The 21881-nt window shown below is 34.3% G+C and overlaps 1 protein-coding gene across 2 annotated transcripts in view; it reads left to right on the top strand.

The window, feature by feature from the left end:
• LOC136040896 (uncharacterized) overlaps window positions 1–21881 on the top strand; it is a 75648-nt gene that overhangs the window by 16109 nt on the left and 37658 nt on the right. Inside the window, exons 1-2 of one of the 2 annotated variants that reach the window (XM_065725310.1) lie at window positions 3631–3791; window positions 13390–13534. In XM_065725310.1, the coding sequence (XP_065581382.1) occupies window positions 3656–3791; window positions 13390–13534 (281 nt within the window). In that variant the 5' untranslated portion in view covers window positions 3631–3655. Of the gene's footprint in view, window positions 1–3630; window positions 3792–13389; window positions 13535–21881 lie in introns of those variants that run through there. The other variant, XM_065725311.1, reaches the window with a different exon arrangement.

Raw genomic sequence — 21881 nt, 5'->3', positions numbered from 1 at the left:
TGTGCTATCCAAAATTATGCCCTCTCTTTTTTGTGATTAAATAAAAAAAAAGAAGTTTTTTTTAATGGAATGTAAGGAGCGACAAGTAAGGAGCGAGTAAGGTTTGACTTTTTCTCTTTACTCTACTTTTTAAAAGAGTAAAAAAATTTAGCGTAAAGATCGGGGCGTTGATGAAGAAGCAGTGCTTTTCACATACGAAGTAATTTTTGTTCGTTTTAAGTTTTAATGTCGCTCCTTACTTTCCTTTTAAAAAAAAACTTGTTTTTTTATTTAATTTCTGAACGTTTTTGAATCAATGCATGTTTTGATTTTGGCTCTCCGCAGATGAATAATTAAAACGAAATTTGCATTGTATTTTTTTGGCTAATTGGCTTTCTCATAGTTTTCCAAAATTATGCCCTCTCTTTTTTGTGATTTGGTAAATGTATCTTATATTGCATATGCCGATGATATACTTCTGTTAAGCCTTTCTAGATCTAGCCTCTCGAATTCTGTATCATCTATTTCAAAACATTTCCAAAGTGTTGGCCTGTCATTGAATATTGATAAGTGTGAGTAACCGGTCTTTAATGCAAAGTCTATGCCCATTTGCCTCCGTTTCTAACTTTTCCGTCCGCTGTGTCTCTAATTTGCGGTAGTTAGGCATTCATATTTGTTCAAATCAGTGAAGTTTTAAGAACAATATTGTATGGGATGTTAAAGAAAAACTTAGTGAGTTATGGTAAAATAGTGGCTAATCGGGTCATTATCTCGAAAAGCGCTTGCATTCCCATATAGTAGCCTTTGTGACCATTCAATACTTTTCCTGTCCGATATTTCACCTATCCTGAAAAAAAGATCTGGCTGAACTGCGTAATTTTCCGCTATTGTAAGTTTCTGCTTTATTTATCCCGATCTTATAGGACCAAGAAAATAATTCGGTATTTCTGGGTTTCTGACATTATTACTACTTTACGGAAGTTATGCTCAATATTGGAAATGGAATATGTTTTTTTTTCTGAACCTCTTCCACCCCTTAGTTCATTTATTTATCCATTAGTTTTCACTTGTTTTCTTTGTATAGTTGTGTTATCTTTTAAAGGTTCTTTCGTTATTTGAGTTATGCTTATTCAGTATATGTTTTATCCCTCGCATAGTTGTGGTATTTTTCTTTCATCATCTTTTATTTACTCCACTTGTCTTGAAATTTAGTGGGTTAAAAACAAACTATTATCATTAGTTAATTCGATAAGACTTGTTTGTTTTTAATTTAATTTCTGGTCGCTTTTCTTTTTTTGTCCATCTTCTTTTTTTTTTTAATGGGGTTGGCTTCATAAACATTATTCCTAATGCTAAATCCAAAAATCTCACAATATCCACACCTTTTTCTTAAATTTTTCAATCAGCAATTGTATAATTGTCTAGGAAACTAAATAGATGAATATAACAACATTGTATCGAAATTATTCCTTGAGATTAGAAAGCATTTAAACATAACAAAAGTCCCACTTTGTTCAATAAACTTAAAATTTCAATTAACAGAAGGAAAAAAAGTCACAACTACCAAAGATAACACGCTAAAGAGTGTTTGAGAATGATAGCAACCGACAGAACATAGCAATACCATATATACATTGAAACACTGGTGTATACCCAACCTCCTTCATTGGAAAGAATATTGAGCATAAGAAGTTAACGCCCCTTCCAGGGGGGGGGGATGGACCACCACCACCCCCTTCCTAAAGGGGAAAGTCCACTCCCGTTCAGAAATGCACCCAGGGGGAGAAGCGCTAGAAATGTTCTTTCATTTTCACCTTTCTAAAGTAATTCCTTAATCAATACTTCGTCTCTAAATTAGTCATTTGCACAGGTTAGTGGCGTTTCTTGGAAATGGTAGAAATTACTACAAACCATAATATGGCTACTGGCCAATTGCATACCTGAATGTACGTTGTATCTTTTGATTTAGTTCAACATCCCCATAATGGTTTCTAAGACTTTCAACTTGATGGCTGAGGGGAGGTTTCCCCCGACATTGGTATTTAAGGGTACCTTTTTTCAAATAGATTTTATTTTTGTTAAGACAAAGTAGAGGGTGCAGTTAATGAATGAAAATAATTAATGAATTATTAATTAATTAAAATAAAAAAGATTCAAAATCAAAACTTGTTTGAATAACAATAATCAAATAGTTAGATATATTAATAATCAAATTAAAATAATTAATAGTAATTAAATAATTAATAAAGTGAAAACAAATTTGTCGATAAGTAAAAAATTTGTTAAAATTTGACCTGAAGATTATGTGGGAAACAAGGGTGCGGGAAGGCTAATAAAAATTTTGCCTAAGGCCCAAGAGAGGTCAGAACCGCCACTGTGATACCTTTAACTGGTCGTGTGTCAGTGTCAGCAGAGCTGTTAGCTGCCGGCGCCAGTTTTGTCTGTAGAGCAACTGTTTTGAAGAGTAGCGAAAAGCATTGATTCAAAAGTAAGCATTTGCGGGCATCAAACCATGGCTAATTGTTGAAAAAGCTAAGACAGGTAGTCCAAGGGAGCGAGAGGCAAATATGGCATAAGCCCTTTTCAGGATTGTATAAAAATGATGTCATTTCCCTTGTTGATAGATAAGTCTATCATCCATCCGTACATAGATCATTCCTAGGGCAGAAATAAGGTAGGTAGTTATAGAACTAAGGGGTGAAAGATTGAATTGATTTTGGGTTGACACATGACGGACAATGTCCACTGGGCCTGTATATAATTCGGGACTGAATTTGCTTGTACTAGCAGGTGAACAAGCAAACATAAGCCTAAGGCTATAGTCTAAAGGCGGAATACCGTGCTATAGGATTGACAAATGATCCAACTAGTCCCGTGGACTCGCAGGCGAACGGTGAAACCGATAGTTTTCCACCTTTTAGCGGTTGCTATACTTCCTTTGAAGAGTTCTGCTTGTAGTCTAAAGGTGATATTTATCGTATCATAGGATTGACGCATGACCCAACTAGTCCCCTGGACTCGCAGGTAAACTGTGAAAACTGTAGTTTTCCAAGTGTTTGGTTAAATGGCAAGGGTAAACGGAGGGAGTAAGTATGACTCTCTTATTGGGCAAATACTTGTGTGGTATGGCTTTAAATATAGGAAAATCTCGTCTTCTATTGAAAATAGTATTTAGTAGGCTAATATAATTTTAGCATTCCTTAGGCCATAGGCCAATTTAACTATCCTTAAAACACACATTAATTGAATCAATAAACCTGTCAGTAATTTGATTAAGCGAATCCCTACTATTTGAATTTCATTTCATTTAAAAGTATAGAAATCTTACAAATATATAACACTTAAAAGTGTTAATTGATAATTGGCACATGGGGTAAACTCGTTTCAAGAAAAACTGTCCTTTGTGGTACATATTTTATTGAGTTTGAAGCCTTAATGATGAGACTCTGACCCTCTCTTATCCCCTTCTCTCGCCAAGAAAAAAAAATTAACGACAAAATACTTGGTTGTTCAAATAAACTGCCAAGTAAGGATAAGGCGATTTTGCAAATTTTATTCCTGCCTGGAAAGCCCAAACTATTAAATCACTGAATCTCTAGAAAACACCCCTTCCGTTGTTTTACATCTGTTTGCCATAGACAAGATAAGAATTTAGTTTTCTCACAGATGTGAAAAGATGAGCATGTTGTTTTATTTGTGTTTCTTCATCTTGGGGGCTCTTGGATTTGAGGAAGATGATAGAAAGTTAGAGAGTCTTGTAGCTGACATTACCCAACAAGGAGTACATAATGTTGATATACGAGTTTCCCCCGGTTAGTCTTTTTTTTACGAATAGAATATTTGTTTCTACTGCTCAAGTGAGCTATGAGGTCCCAAACGTAACTCTTTGTAAGGGACGGGGTTTGACCTCATCCGATGTTTTGTGCATCAGGTGCATAATGCTTAAGTAAAGAACCATGAGCCTTTGGCGAATCTGTGATTTTTTTTGGTTCCGTCGTATATAGTAATTAAATAAAAAAACAAGTTTTTTTTTAACTGAAAGTTAGGAGTGACATTAAAACTTAAAACGCTCTTTACGCTAAAGTTTTCAAACTTTAGCGTAAAGAGCGGGGCGTTGATGAGGAAGTAGCCCCTTTCATATACGAAGTAATTTCTGTTCGTTTTAAGTTTTAATGTCGCTCCTTACTTTCAGTCAAAAAAACTTGTTTTTCTTATTTAATTTCTGAACGTTTTTGAATCAATGCATATTTTGATTTTGGCTCTCCTCAGAGGAATAATTAAAACGAAATTTTCATATTTATTTTTTTTTTTTTTGGCTAAATGGCTTTCTCATAATTTTGATCGAATGATTTTGAGAAAAAAAGAGCGGGGGACGAAGCCTAGTTGCCCTCCGATTTTTTGTTTAATTAAAAAGGCAACTAGAACTCTTAATTTTTTACGAATCTTTTTATTATTAAAAGATACACGTAACTTATAAATTAGCTTACGTAAAGAACTTTTGTATTCTCATGTTTTTATTACATATATGAGGGGGTTCGCCCCCTTGTCAGTACCTCGCTCTTTACACTAAAGCTTAAATTTTGTCCCAATTCATTAAGAATGACCCCTGAATCACAAAAGCCGCAGAATAAATAGTTGAAATTACTAAAAATACTTTAGCGTAAAGAGCGAGATATTAGGAGGAGGTGAGCCCCTTATATGGGTAATAATTTCTGTTCGTTATAAGTTTCAATGCTGCTCCGTACTTCCAGCTGAAAAAAACTTTTTTATATTTTTTTTTTATATTTTTTTTTAAATAATGCTAGTAGATCCTGCTTACACCTGTCGACAGAAAAGCAAATGTTGTAGATACGTGATTGCTGTAACCATACTGGATTCGCTCTCTTTGGGGGAGTCGGGGGAGGGGTTCAGTGCTTTGGGGAGTTTGGTGCTTCTGGACGTGCTAAGACAATGAAAATTGGTAGGCGTGTCAGGGAGCTGCACAAATTGACTTGATAAAGTCGTTTTCCCAGATTTGACCATCTGGGGGGCTAAAGGGAGAGGAAAATTAAAAAAAAATGAAGTATTTATAACTTACGAGTGGGTGATCGGATCTTAATGAATTTTGATATTTAGAAGGTCATCGTGACTCAGAGCTCTTATTTTAAATCTCGATCGCCATTAAGCCTCTGATTTTCCTTTTAAATCAATCTATTGGTTCTTATAATTTTGTTAGAGCTCATACCATATGAGCTCTTGGCTCTTAGCTCTTCTTGCCTTGTCACAAGCGCCATATGAGCTCTTAGCTGTTGTTTAAATAGTGCTGGGATACCTAGCACCCCCATCATGAAAATTATCTTTCCCCATGAAAAATTCTTCCATGGAAAGGTCCTCCCCTTCAACTCAAACCCCGTCCTCCCACTAGAAAAAATCCCCCTGAAAACGTATGTATACTTACCAATAACAAATACTATGTAAACAAGGGGCAAAGCTCATAACTTGCAGCCCTTCCCCTGGGGCCTTTTGGGGATTAAGTCGTTCTCAAAGAAATATTTATTAGATATTCGACTATGCTGAAAAAAGTGGCTATCTTAAAATTTTGGTCCAGTGACTTTGAGAAAAATGAGCGTGGGAGGGGGCCTATTGGCCCTCCAATTTTTTTGGTCACTGAAAAGGACACTAGAACTTTTAATTTCCGCTCAAATGAGCCTTCTTGCAAAATTTTAGGACCCCTGGGTCGATACGATCACCCCTAGGGAAAAAAACACACACAAAAAAAAAACACGCATACGTGATTTTACTTCTTGCAAAAAATATAAATTTCCACATTTGTGCAGATAGGAGCTTGAACCTTCTACAGTGGGGTTCTCAGATATGCTGAATTTGATGGTGTGATTTGCATTAAGATTTGATGACTCACAGGGGGGTGTTTCCCCTTTTTTTCAAAAATAAGGCACTTTTTGTCAGGCTCGTAACTTTTGATGAGTAGGACTAAACTTGATGAAACTTATATATTTAAAATCAGCATAAGCATCCGAACCTTTTGATGAGTATCTATTGGTATCAAAATTCCGTTCTTTAGAGTTTCGTTTACTATTGAGCCGGGTCGCTCCTTACTTAAAGTTCATTACCATGAACTGTTTGATAGAATAGTTTACTTGTAAATCCTTACTGTAAACTTTTTTTGTTACTTCAGAAGAGCTATAAATTCTTAAAATATTTTGTAGTTTTAATGTCAGGGTCTTTTTTTCCTAGTATTAAGAATACAAACAAAGGGAGGTTTCTTAAATTCTTGGAAAAACGGGGTGAAACGAAAATGGACACCAGAACTAAAGTTACAGAGGCTGCTGTATAATTACCAACTTCCTAATCTCATAACTCTTGTCCAGTTATTGCTCATTTTAACCAGCTAATGTGCCATAAAATTCTTGCTGAATAAGAGAAGAGGTTTGTTGTTGAGCTAAGGTATGCAAGAACGGATTGTTGGACAACCATAGTCGCATTTTTGTCCCCTATATTCCGAGGCCTTGGTTCATTTTTCCATTTTTGAAGCAAGGCCTTTCTCCTAAGGTCAGCAAAGTGAGGAGAACGGTGACTTTGAGGTCAGATTTCAGGTCTCCTTACGGAGACTTGGTTAAAATGAGCAATAACTGGACTCCTTATGGTGTCCAGTTATTGGTCATTTTAACCAACAATATGTGCCATAAAATTCTTGCTGAATAAGAGAAGAGGTTTGTTGTTGAGCTAAGGTATGCAAGAACGGATTGTTGGACAGCAATAGTTGCGTTTTTGTCCCCTATATTCCGAGGCCTTGGTTCATTTTTCCATTTTTTGAAGCAAGGCCTTTCTCCTAAGGTCTGCAAAGTGAGGAGAACGTTGACTTTGAGGTCAGGTTTCAAGTCTTATTATGGATTTATCGTAATAATCAAATAAAATATGAAATATGGCTGAGAATTGTGCAGCCGTGAAAGTCAAAAGGATTGAAAACCCATTTTGAAGATTACGGTTATGATACAGTTAAATTTCAATAAAACATAAGAATATGAATTAGGTTGTTTTTTGGTCATGGTCTCAGGAAAAAGGCACCAGGACTTTTGTGTTAAAAAAAAAAAATAACCAAAAACAGTCAAATTAGCAGAAAGAGAAGAAGACCTGGGAGAAGGGTGGGTAGCCGTTCTGAATAAAAAATGTAAATACTGTTGCAACATTCAAAAGGAACCGGACTCACTTTGCAAATAAATAATCACCTTGCTGGACACTAGTCTGGAGTCTTTTGATAAATGCTTGAAAGTTGGACATAATTTTTTGGCACTGGAAACCAGGAAAGCACTTTCAACTTCCTGTAATAGTTGGCCAGAATGCCGACAAAACGTTGTTTTCTTTGTTTTGTGAGAATTGTGAGAGCATTTCGAATCATCAACTAAAAGCGCGAAATATGCATCTCCTAATGTGCAGAATAATATCATCGGTAGTGTAGGCAATGTCATTCGAACACAATTTTGAATAGAGCTAAAATTGAGAAGTTTGATATTGGCTGATTAGATTAGTGATGTAACTTCAATAGAACAGCTTGTTCTTGACGTCTGTTTCTATGACAATCATCAAATAAAGAAATTTGTTTTGTGTTTCGACACTGCAAATGACTTGACTTGCGTAGGCCTTGGAAAGTAGGTTATTAAACTCTGCTAAAAGTTTGGATTAGACATGAACAAGATTGTTGGAATTGGTTTTGATGGAGGTAGTAGCATGTTCAGTTTTTAAACTAGCAATCCAGGCAGCTGAAAGCGTTGGGAAGCCTGTATCAATACTAGGACACCAAAGTCGGTGAATCTCCCCTTCAGACACTTCTCTTTTCTACAAAGACTGTCTTTTTCCCATATCTCGAGGAGCTATGTGAAAATTCGATGTAAGATTTCTTAGCCACCAAGCTACAGCATTTCAAATCCAACTGAGGTTGTGATAAAGCTTCAAAATATAAGCAGTTCTTTTCCTCTGAGACTAGCCTCCTTGCTGAGTTAACTGTTTGGCAAGCGAAATAGAGATCTATTGGTGAATTTCATTATCCCAAAAAGTTTCTGAAACTTGATTCTTGTGACAACCATTTTTCCCAGCTGTTCATTCACTCTTAATTTTATTTTCTCTGTTACCACTACATTTTCAGGACGTTCATCTGGTACGCTAATACAGCTTGTAATATGCCTCCGAGATCAGAGGAGAAGGCAGATTGAAAGCACACATGTTTATCAATTGCAATGTCAAGGTAGATAGCCTATTGACGATGTTTGAAGCGACTTCTGGAGGAAATAAAGATGGATTTAAATATAAGAATTATTTACAGAACTTCTGTTGGTTCGTATCTGATTCAATGGATTAGCGAGTTTGGAGCTCTTCAATTTGGTTAATTGAACTCATTATTTTACGTTTTTAGTAGTATAATAATAAATACAAGCTAGAGTTAACTTGTGCCCCCCCCCCCTCTTCGATCAGAAATTCTAAATAACCCACTGGCTAGAGGTATGGGTAAAATACAAAGTCATTCTAAAAAGAGAAGTGTTTGAAGGGGGGAATGACCGACGATGGTGTCTTGTGTTTGAGGTGAGTTTCCTAACACTTTCAGCTCTCCAGACTGCTTTTTCGTAAATTCAATGAAAAACTACCCCGATAGCTCTTTTAATGCAGATTTCCATTGATTAGCTTGTTTAGGGCAGACAAGCAGGTCTAAATCTTGTTCAATCTTGTTCATGTCTAATCCAACCTCTAAGCAGAGGTTTAATGACCTACTTTTAAGGCCTGCGTAAGCCAAGTCATTTGCAGTGTCGAAACACAAAACCTTTCTTTGTTTTATTAAATAAAAAAAACTAGTTTTTTTAACTGAAAGTAAGGAGCGACATAAAACTTAAAACGAACAGAAATTACTCCGTATATGAAATGGGTTGTCCCCTCCGCAGTCCCACGCTCTTTACGCTAAAGTTTGACTCTTTGCCACAATTCTACTTTTTAAAACAATGAAAAACTTTAGCGTAAAGAGCGTGGGACTGCGGAGGGGACAACCCATTTCATATACGGAGTAATTTCTGTTCGTTTTAAGTTTTAATGTCGCTCCTTACTTTCAGTTAAAAAAACTAGTTTTTTTTATTTAATTTCTGAACGTTTTTGAATTAATGCATGTTTGATTTTGGCTCTCCGCACATAAATTATTGAAATGAAATTAGTATATTAATTTTTTTTGGCTAAATGGCTTTCTCTTAGTTTTGATCAGACGATTTTGAGAAATAAGGGGTGGGGAAGGAGGCCTTGCTGCCCTCCAATTTTTCGGTTACTTAAAAAGGCTACTAGAACTTTTAATATTCAACGAACGTTTTTATTAGTAAAAAATATACGTAACTTAAGAATTAACTTACGTAACAAACTTTTATATTCTTATATTTTTATTATGTGTACGAGGGGGTTTGTACCCTCGTTAATACCTCGCTCTTTACACTAAATCGTAAGTTTTGTCCCAATTCTTTAAGAATGACCCCTGAATCAAAAAGGCCGTAGAATAAATAGTTGAAATCACTAAAAATATTTTAGCATCAAGAGCGAGGTATCTATCTCCTCCTAAATACCTCGCTCTTTATTCTAAAGTATTTTTAGAACCCCTCATATGCGTAATAATCTCTGTTCGTTTTAAATTTCAATGCTATTCCTTACTTTCATTTGAAAAAACGTTTTCATGTTTATTTTTTCACTGTTTTTTTTATAGTAATGCTAGAAAATACTGCGCCCTTTTCATTGAATTTTTCTTCCCCCGTGACATATTCCTCAAAGGAAAGATCCTCCCACAAAGCCCTCTCCCATCAACCCCACCCCCCAAACCAAAAAATCCCAAATAAAAAATTATTATGGTTTTCGACTATGCTGAACAAAATGGCTATCTTAAAATTTTAATCTGTTGACTTTTGGAAAAAAATGAGCATGGGAGGGGGCCTATTTGCCCTCCAATTTTTCGGTCACTTAAAAAGGGCACTAGAACTTTTCCTTTCCGTTAGAATGAGCCCTCTCGCGACATCCTAGGACTACTTGGTCGATAAGATGACCCCTGGGAAAAAACAAAAAAAAAAACAAACAAATAAATAAACACGCACCCGTGATTTGTCTTCTGGCAAAAAATACAAAATTCCACATTTTTTAGATAGGAGCTTGAAATTTTTGCTATAGAGTTCTCTGATATACCGAATGCGATAGTGTGATTTTCGTTAAGATTCTATGACTTTTAATGGATGTTTCCCCCTTTTTTCCAAAATAGGGCAAATTTTCTCAGGCTCGTAACTTTTGATGACAAAGACTAAATTAATTGAAACTTAATATTTAGAATCAGCGTAAAAATTCGAATCTTTTGATGTATCTTTTAGTATCAAAATTCCGTTTTTTAGAGTTTCGTTTACTATTGAGCCGGGTCGCCCCTTACTACAGTTCCTTACCACGAACTGTTTGAAAAGAAAATAATTCGGTATTTCGGGGCTTCTGACATTATTACTCCTTTGCGGAAGTTAGGCTCAAAATTGAAAAAGGATTATAGTTTTTCTCTGGGCCCCTTCCACCTCTTAGTTCGTTTATTTTCCCGTTAGTTTTCACCTGTTTTCGCTTTATAGTTGTGTTATCTCTTAGCAGTAGTTATGGTTGTGGTATATATGTTTTATCGCTCGTATAGTTGTGTTATTTTCAAATTATACTCCATAATAGAGAGGCTCCGAACACCCAGCATTGTATATTAAGCTCTTAATTTGACGTTTTTTTCTAACGTGACCAGATTCGTCCCGCGCCCTTTTCATTGAATTTTTTTCCCCTATGGCATATTTCTCCAAGGAAAGATCCTCCCACATAGCCCCCTTCCTCAACCCTACCCCCAAAACCAAAAAAATCCCCCTGAAAACGTCTGTACACTTTCCAATAACCATTATTATATGTAAAGACTGGTTGAAGTTTGTAACTTGCAACCCCTCCCCCAGGGACTGTGGGGGAGTAAGTCATCCCCAAAAACATAGTTATTATGATTTTCGACTATGCTAAACAAAATGGCTATCTCAAAATTTTGATCCGTTGACTTTGGGAAAAAAATGAGCGTGGGAGGGGGCCTAGATGCCCTCCAATTTTTTTGGTCACTTAAAAAGGGCACTAGAACTTTTCATTTCCGTTAGAATGAGCCCTCTTGCGACATTCTAGGACCACTTGGTCGATACGATGACCCCTGGGGAAAAAAAAAAAAACAAAAAAAAAAACAAACAAATAAACACGCACCCGTGATTTGTCTTCGGGCAAAAAATGCAAAATTCCACATTTTTGTAGATAGGAGCTTGAAACTTCTACAGTAGGGTTCTCTGATACGCTGAATCTGATGGTTTCATTTTCGTCAAGATCCTACGACTTTTAGGGGGTGTTTCCCCCTATTTTCCTAAATAAAGCAAATTTTCTCAGGCTCGTAACTTTTGATGGCTAAGACTAAACTTGATGAAACTTATATATTTAAAATCAGCATTAAATTGCGATTCTTTTGATGTAGCTATTGATATCAAAATTCAATTTTTTAGAGTTTTGGTTACTATTGAGCCGGATCGCTCCTTACTACAGTTCGTTACCACGAACTGTTTGATGATCATCATAGAAATTGATGCCAAGAACAAGCTGTTCTTTGAAGCTACATCAACCAATATCAAACTTCACAATTTTAGCTCTATTCAAAATTGTGTCCGAATGACATTGCCTACCATGTTTGAAGTTCGACTGTAATTCTACTCCAAAGAAGGAGCGCCAGCGTGGCTGAGAGTTCACTCGTTATTTCCTCAAAATCGAAAAATTTATAATTTTTCCTTATGTTTTGAATGATTTCCACTTTATTCTGTAACATTAGGTCCATGTCTATATGGTAAAAAAACAACAAATAAACAAGTAGAACAATCGGATTTTTTTTCCCGTAGGACAGTGGAATTCCAAACTTTAAGTGAATATTTCGATTGTATGTCCTAGGCCTGTCCTCAGCATAACACAACTGAAAGTGTAAAATTATGTTTTCGGTTTATATTTTCTTTTGTATTTTCATTTATATTTCCATATATTTTCATTTGTGTTATACTGAAGATGGACCAGACATAGTGTTGAAATATTCATTTAAGTTTGGAATTCCACTGTCTTACGCAAAAAATTCCCTATTGTTCTATTTTTTTTCTTGTTGTTGTTTATGATGGAAAAGCAGTGTAGTTTTTGTCGCTATCTATGTCTAAGTGGACTTGGGTAGCTCTAGAATTTATTCAATGGGGAGATAAACCTCCAAAAATGAGAGGGTGGTTGTTTTAAATAAGTTATTTCTACCAGTTTGGTATCATATCTTGATAGTACTGTTAAGTCCTGCCCTGTGTACGAAATGGTAGAGAGACTAGTGGCTTATAGGAATACATACTATATTATACCTATTGATTACCTATTGAAAAATTTTAAGATTTTGGGGTCAGAGCCCCTAGGTCTCCACTTCTGATTGTGTCTTTGGAGGGTCTATTATCTCTAAATGCGTCTTCAGTTTTTGTTCTGCTTGCCCCTGGTAAGCCAGCCATATATGTAAACTGAGCCAGGGATGAACGTTCCACTGTTTCCTTCGGTTTTGAATAAGTACCTTTTATAAGGAAAGTTGTCCACGAAAGTGATTTGCAAAAAGAATAAACCGGTAAGCTCTGAATAGAACCAACTACTAAACCAGGAATAAAACTGTAACTAGCAAAAACCTCATGTTCGTGCTTTAATCGTCTCTTCTGAAATGATAAATTGTGTTTCATCTTTGCTGTAATTTAATTATATTTCTGGTTGTTTTGCGGATTTTCTTTGTCCTTCTTCAATCCCCCCTCGTAATGTTTCAGGTATTTTTACGTACTTTCATTAGTCGTGCTAGAATTTATACTTTCATTACTCTCGTGCTAGAAATTATGATAACAAATAACGTATCTTCTGTATATACAACTATCGTTCATTTTATTTTGTAGCATACATCTCTTAGAAATACCAGGTTTTGATTTATGGCTTTGGTCATAAGTAAGTAAATAGTGACTCGGGCTAAAAGAACGACTCTCCCAAAGAATAATTGAAAATATAATAGATACATCAAAACAAGGGAGTATCCAGAATTTTGTAGGGATGGGGTTAGTATAATCCGCTATACAAGCACAAACAGGAGCAGAATCATCGCAAGCTCTTTTCATTTACCACAGTCTCAAGTTCTCCCAAATATTTGGTCCCATTTTCACAAAATAAATGGGATACTTCGTAACTATATACCTTGTTTTGCGTTCTAAAATTGATAACTAATTTCCATTTACTACTTTAGTTTACTCATTGTAAGTTTTTTCAAAGTTAATTTGTGCCTGAACTATTAATTTTCTACATTTTAATGATATATTTTAATAGGACTTGTTGCACTTATTGGAGCTGAATTGGGGACAGAAGAAGAGCCAATTCAAGATGTTGACGTATATGTTATGGCAGATGTTACACAAACAAACGAGTTAGAGCGTTTAAACATAGCGACAGCTGTGGTAGAAATGTTTGAGAAGTAAGCCCAGTTCCTATCAGCTCAGCTTCAATCCATGTGCACACCTCTATGCAGTTTTTTTCTTTGTGACCCGCCTCTTTATTGAGGATGCTGGTTAATATTCTGTATTTTTTTTTGTATTTTTACCTTCCTTTTAACAGTTTTGACGGCAGTTCTAAAATTTTTCGTCTGCTTAAAATTTTGCTTTTTTAGGTTTTTTTTTCTAACCTCGAATACATTTTTCGAGTAATTTCCAGTAATTTTTCCTATTTTTCCAGTAATCCTCCCTTTAACGTAAGTACCATCCAAGATTCAAACTTTAGCTAAGGTTCAAATTCAGGCCAGAGCGAACGTAGTTTATCGAGCTCAGTAACGTCAAATTACTGAATATCAGGAACTTAAAAAAAGTCTCGCGGATCTATTGGTTTTTCCACAGCAATTCAAAAGATTTGTAGGCATGTTTGTACATTACTTTCCAAGAACGCGAAGGGCATTCAGGTGAGCCTTTAAGAGAACGTTGAGAGGCGTGTTGAACTAAACCGTAACACGTTATTTACTTAATCTCTTCCCAGAACATGGTTCTTTAATCTACTCATAAGGTGGCTAACATTTTCTGATAACCTTATTCCCGTTGGTAAACAATTCAATACTACTGGTCCAGCAAACCTGGGACTAAAACTTGCCCTCTGAGAGCTGCGATACTCATATACCAAATCATTCATATCTCTAGTCTCATAACTGTGGTATGAAGAATTCCTTGTAAACATTTGACGAAAAATTTCAGGGGACAAACTATAAATACTCTGAAATGCAAAATAGCAAGTTGATAATCATGAAGTTGGCTAACATTAAGAATCACGAGTTTCCTATAACAATTAACTGTATCAGTTTCACTATAGACATAATTTCCTAATAGTCTAATAACATTATTTTATAAAACCTGAACACGTTTAAAATTTGTATAAAATCCACCAGTCCATATCACACAACCACAAGAGATATAAGGCATAACAATAGAATGATAAAGAGTTAGAATGGCAGAACGAGGTACCTGTTTTCCAGACCCCGAATCAGACCAAGCCCTCTAGAAACCTTAGCTGCCCCCTGATCACTATGTGCTTTCCAACTCGGATTTTGATCAAGCTGGAAAGCAAGGTATCTCATCACAGCTACTTGTTTCAATGGCCAATTACAAAGAAATTTTTTTCCACTTAAATCAACTGGACTTCCTTTCCGATTAAACAACATAAAATATGTTTTCAAAACATTCACTGGTAAACGGCTAATCCTTGCAAAAATTAAAGGATAGCTTAAAGCTTGATTAATTTCCTCCACAGGATCATCAGCATTTCTTGCAGCTGCTGACAATAGCGTCTCATCAGCGAAAGAAGTATTAACAGCACCCGGAACACAAAACGGCATAATATCTACATATAAGATATAACAAAGGACCCTAAACAGAACATTGCGGAACACCACGTAAATTTACTGCAACTATCACCACTACTGTTACCGCACTACTCCATTTACAGTAATGTGGGGAAATTTGAACTCAATCAAAAGACACTATATGCAACCATATTGTCAAAATGGAATATCTCAAAAATTGATTTGGGTATTAAGTTTGAACTTCCAAAGAATGCTTAAAGGGTAAGATCATCTCAAAAAAAGTCAATTTGTGCACACTAATACTAACACCACTTTTACTGCTGCATTTACTAATACTACTACTAGTACTACTGCAACTACTACTACTTCTATTGTAACTACTTCTAAGGTTAAGAGCATTGAGATGAAAATTTTGACAAGTATATGAACATACATGTTATCAAAGGACATATCAGCAATGTCATAGCAATGGCTAATTGTAATAAACTGAAGCTTCCTGGACTTGATGAGAGGGATGTTCTATTAAACAAAAGGTAGGCTAATACGTTAATACTAATGCTGCTAGTAGTACTACCGATAGTCGATACTATTATTAGTAATATCAATACTACTACTGTTACCACTACTGCAACTATGCCTAAGGGTATTAAGGTGAAATGTTTAATGGAATTTTGAACGGGAAGGTGAACTGAATCACGACATGCCGTCTATATGCAGGTTGTCAAAAGGGTTTAACAGTAATGTCTTAGGAAGAGTTTGGTGTGTAAAGTTGAAACTAACAGGGCTTGTTGTGAGGGGTGTTGAACTAACCATAAGAAAATATTGCAATCCTAATGCTACTTCTTCCACTTGTACTGCTGCTACTGTTATTATTATAACTACTTCAATTGTTACTGCTACCACTAAAGCTTAGGCACCTACTAAAGCAAAAACTATCAAAAGTTTAAGGAATAAATATTAATATATGTCAATTAAAATAACAAACTACGGTCATTTGTTTTGTTTTCAGTAGAGCGCAATTGTGTTCTGGTCTTGAGAAGGTATGGGGGCTATCAGCCCTACTCACGTTGGTTTTTGCTTGTTTTGACCTTGACTCGGATATTTATTGTTATTTCTGTTCGTTCGGAGTTTCATTTATTTATTAATAGTGATTTGTGATAGTTTTACACTTGGAAGATTGTTTATTTCTGCCCATTTGCGGCTGAACGAAACTCTTTACTTTTCTTTGAAAAACTCGTATTGTGAGAAATCTGTTTTTAAATTACTTACGATAAATAACCAAGTCAAATTCAAAACAAACAGAAATTAACATGCGTAGGGCTGATAGCCCCCATGCCTTCTAAAAACCAGAACGTAATTTGCACTTTACTGAAAAAAAACATTTTATATGTTTTAATATTTTTATCTTAATAACTCAAAAATTATTAATGTTTTGCGAAACAAATATCAGGATATGTATATTAAACTGACAATATAAGGTCATTTGCTTTATTTTCAGTAAAGTGAATTTTCCAAACATTTTCCGGATATTTTCTTGCAAAAAATCATAAATTAAATCCACTGGCTTATGTTTTTGTAAGCCAATCCTCCGTAATATACCCAAGTGAATTCACAACACCGTGTCAAACTATTACTGGCCCTCTGGAACCCACTGGCAACCCCTTCATCATTCATTAGACATTTTCCGGATATTTTCTTGTTAAAAATATGCTTAAAACCCCTTGGTTCGTGTTTTTGTAAGTCACCCCTCAACGTGATTCCCTTAACAGCAATTCAGGCCAGCAGACCACACTGTGACTGGCCCTCTGGCACCCTCTGACACGACATAGTCATTCCTAAGACATTTTCAAGATATTTTCTTGTTAAAAATAATGCTTTAAATCCATCGGTTCATGCTTTAGCAAGCCACCCTCAACGTGATACACCATGTAAATTCACGTCGCTGTACCGCGCTAGGACACCCTCTGGTAAACATTATCATTCTAAGGGTTTTTCAACCTCTTTCCCAATAAAAATAACTTTATAAGTTAAAAATGACGATTTTCTTTGTTTGAACAGCAGAAACTTGCATTTCATTGGCAGATTGCAATGTTCCATACTAATTCCCTGTCTGTGGCACTCAATGACTAGATAGCACCCTTTGGCGTGCATTATAAACATTTTAAGACATTTTCCTACAAAAAAAAAATGTTTACACTAGGAATGATCATTTAAACTTAAGTAAAATTCCCAATAGCGTTTCTACTGATGATTCATAGCAATTGATAACAATAAGGCAAACAATGGCTGGCATATGACACCTTTCGGCATGAATTATCACACCTAAGCAATTTTCAGACATTTTCCTACAAAAATAACCGTTTACACTAGAATTGACCATTTAAATTTAAAAGAAAATTCCTAAAAGCGTTTCTTCTGGTGACTCCTAGCAATTGACGCCAGCGTGGCATACTATGTGCATTTTGCTAAGCTCTACTTTTATTAATAAACTTAACTTAACTATCACGGTCATTTTTCTTCGTGGAACTAGTTGTAAGCTTATTTTTACTTCATGAAACTGGTTGTATCTTGGTTCTTTTTGTTCGTGAAACTTCTTGTATGTTGATTTTTTTCTTAGTGAAACTTAATGTATCTTAATTTTTTCTTCGTGAAAAAATGATGCCTGATGGTTTTTGGTCGTGAAACTTGTTGTATACTGATTCTTTCTTCGTAAAAAATGATGCATTTTGGTTTTTGGTCGTGAAACTTGTTACATACTGATTCTTTCTTCGTGAAACACGATGTATGCTGAAATGCTCGTGAAACTTGTTACATGTGGGAGATTTCTTCAAGATAACTTAGGTTAGAGGGCATGCCATATAACGTAACGTGATTTATCGTGTGTAGGTTACGTCGGTTAAGCTAGGTTAGATTAAACCAACCTAGCAGCGTGTAAAAAAAAGGTGTACAAGTTTCACGAAGAGAAAAATAACATGTAACAAGTTTCATGTAGAAGAAATAAAAATATATCGAGTTTCTCAAAGATAAAAATCAAGATACATGAAGTTTTTTGAATTCAATATTTGAAGTTTTTGAAGAAGTACATGCAACAAGTTTCAAGAATAAAAATCAGCATGCATCTTGTTTCACGAAGGAAAACCCCGCAGACAAGAAGTTTCACGAAGAAAAAATCCAAAACAAATTAAGCTTCACGAATAAAAATAAGCATGCAGCAAGTTCCAAGAACAAAACCGGCTTCAAGAGGAGAAAAATCAATATACAAGTTTCACGAACAGAAAAATCAACATGCAAGCACTTTCATGAAGAAGAAATAAAAATTTAACAAGTTTCTTGAAGACCTAAATAAAGATATTTTAAGATTCTTTAAGAAATCATCCACATGTAACAAGTTTTGAGAACAAAGATCTGCATGCATCATGTTTCACGAAGAAAAATCCAACATGCAACGTGGAAAAAGTTTCACGACGATAAATGTCAACATAATTTAAGTTCTATGAAAAAACAAATAAACATGCAATGACTTTTACTAAGGAAAATATCAAGACAAATTAAGTTTCACGACTAAAAATCAGCATGCAACAATTTCTACTAATAAAACCTGTTTCATAAGGAGAAAAATCAAAAACAAGATTCATGAAGAGAAAAATCAACATGCAACAAGTTTCGCGAAGATAAAGTAAAAATTAACAAGCTTCTCGAAGACATAAATCAAGATACATAAATTTTCTTGAAGAAATGATCCACATGCAACAAGTTTCGAGAACAAAAATCAGCATGTATCATGTTTCACGAAGAAAAAACCGTTATGCAACAAGTTTTACGAAGAAAAATATCATGATAAATTAAGTTTCATGAAGAAACAAATCAACATACAACAAGCATCACGAAGAAAAATATGAAGATAATGTAAGTTTCACGAACAAATATCAGCACGCAACACGCTCCACGAACAAAATTCGTTTTCATGAAGTTTCATGAAGAAGAAATAAATACTGGCAAGTTCGAAGACATAAATCAAGATGCTTTATGTTTCTTGAAGAAATAATCCATATGCAACAAGTTTCGCGAACAAAAATCAGCATGCATCATGTTTCACGAAAAAAAAAATCAAAATGTGACAAATTACAAGAAGAAGGATATCATTATAAATTAAGTTTCACGAAAGAGTAAATCTAAATACAACAAGTTTTACGAAGAAAAAGTTTAAGATAAAGTAGTTTTCACCTACAAAAATCAGCACGCAACAAGTTGAACGAACAAAACCAGTTTCACGAGAAGAAAAACCAATGTATAAGTTTCACGAAGAAAAAAACCAATATGTAACAAGTTTCATGATGAAAAATAAAAATATTAACAAGTTTCTCGACGACATTTATCAAGATACATTAATTTCTTGAAGAAATAATCCACATGCAGAAAGTTTCACGAAAAAAATCAGCAGGCATCATGTTTCACAAAGAAAAAACCAGTGTCCAACAAGTTTCACGACGAAAAGTATCAGGGTAAGTTTAGTTTCATGGAAGAATAAATCAACATACAACAAGCAACTCCAAGAAAAAAATTAATATAAATCAAATTTCACGAACAAAAATTAGCACGCTATGACAGTCCTATGAATTTTTATTTAATTTAGAAAATTTATAGAAGTTATCATTATCATAATCTGAAGTATCGAATCTATCATTTAAATAAGGTTTTATATCTTGACAAAAAATCGTCAGTTTTTATATCATAGTTAAAACCGTCAGTGTTCCTGTAGCATGTATCTATAGCTTCCACATATTTTGGTTTCATTTATACATAATTAAATTCGCGCATAAGTAATTTAGATAATTCTAAAACATTAAACACAGCTTGAATAGGTTTCTCTATTTTTTTTTTTTATTTAGCCATTATAGCTACTGAAAATGCTTTGCTAAGTATGATTTCAGATCTAACAATGTTTTTTTAATGATTATTTGTCATTGGTCATCACTAGTAATTACGTCAACATTTGCTCTTTTTCTTGCATTTTCCATAGTCTTTCCAAAACAGACATTGTTCATCAGTATAAAGCAATCTTTTTCCAAATCATTCGTTCCTTTTTGAAGTAATTTAGTATTATGATTGATTTAAATAATGTGCTTTTGCGAATGCTTGTATTCTATGTACTTTTCTTAGTACTAAACCTTGTCTTAGATAAAATTCGGAATTTTTATAGTGAACAACATAACTCATTTTATTATATAGAGTTGTAAATAATTTGTACCGATAATGCTCGGTAGCTAAAGGTAAATCTTTATGTAGGGCATGTAATTGCCCTGGATATTCTAAATAAAATTTCTAAATTGCTCCCACCTTATGCTGATTAATTCTGATTGGACATGTTGTTTCAATTGTTTATGGTAATCTAAGGAATCATTTTCTTCTAAATAGTTGGGTATATTAGTAAACGTAAAGTCTTTTTCAGGTAAATTTTGTGACATTGTTCAGCCATACAAATTATTAGCATTTTAATTCATTAAATAATTTGAAGGTTGTGTTTTACTAAAGTTTTTCATATATTTGTTATTTTCTTTAACATATCTTTTCATACATTGAGATCCACCACCTCTTATTCCTTTTTCAATTAATGTATACACATATTCGTCAGAAAATAAGGGAATCTTAGCTTTAGAGTGTTTGAGAAAAGCTTCCCGTGTTAGTCCCGGTGCTGAAAAGAAGTGCAGTGGATCAAGTTTATAAATATTTAAACATACATTTAAAAAATTTTCAACCATATCTGATAAAATTAAATATCTCTTTTTATGTATAATCTAGTGTAATCTAATAGTGTTTTACATGTAAATTATTTTCAAATAGATTCTTCAGAAATATTTCTTCTGTTAATCTAGAATAAAACTTGTGTATTGAAGGTAATTTTGTATGATTTATTTTTCATAATTATCAACATATCTAATAGGAGAAATCCCTTTCTTCATTATTTCTTTAAATTCTTCAGTATTTTGAAATACACCAGAAATATACTTAAAATTATTTCTTAAACAATTGTAATTTACATTGCATTCACATTTAGCTAAATTTTCAGAAAATCTGCCTAACGATGAAGCCATAAAACAGAGTGAATCTATGAAACGCATTTTGTTTTGGGTTTAATTAACAGTTACTGTTTTATAAAACGATATAAAACTCTTCACTGAACCAAAAATACCTAATTGACAAAGAAATAAATGAGAGTCATTTTCTGAGAGATTATGCATTACAGCAGGGATATGTTAGGAATTCTAAAATTTTTATAAAATTCAGCATGAATGAATCCACGCACATTACCAGTCATATAGTCGTGATCTAAATGGAAATTATTATCTACCATTTCCTTTTCACAAATATGACAGCTTTTATTAATTGTATTATTCAATTTTTCTCTCACCTGTTCTTGTGTATAACCATGATCAATTCAATTCAATTTATTCAAATAAAACTAGAATATAACACCAATAATAATAAAGATCCTGGAAGTGAACTTGTTGAGGACCATAACCACAAAAAATTGAAAATGAAGAAGAGAGAAAAAAAGAAAAGAGAAAACATGGTTAACTAAAGCAAATTGAATAAGAATTTAGAGAGTTATAATATCAAAATTTTAGTACATTGTTATACAGCGTGCGAAAACTTGTGGATAGCTCGACACTGGAGGGTATTATATTCCATTGAAGTATAGATTTATAAATGGGGGATCGCTGGGTGGAACTAGAGACACACTTGGGGACAATGAAGGAACGGTTGGATGAACGGAGACAGAGGCCTTCAGAATTATTAATATTAAAATAAGATAATAATTGAGGAGGAAGATTTTTATGGTAAGCGGAGTATGCAAGGTATAGATTTAATTTTTTGATCTTCACCAAAGTATTCGTAATATTTATTTTGTGCTGTGTCAAAAGAACAACATACTTTGAATCCCTAAGCAAATGGCTTTTCCTCTGCTACTTTAATTGTC

This window comes from Artemia franciscana, chromosome 21, assembly GCF_032884065.1.
Source record: "Artemia franciscana chromosome 21, ASM3288406v1, whole genome shotgun sequence".
In the NCBI taxonomy this organism is placed as follows: Eukaryota; Metazoa; Arthropoda; class Branchiopoda; order Anostraca; family Artemiidae; genus Artemia; species Artemia franciscana.
Note: the sequence above shows the minus strand (reverse complement) of the source record. Positions and strands in the feature narration are given on the sequence as shown.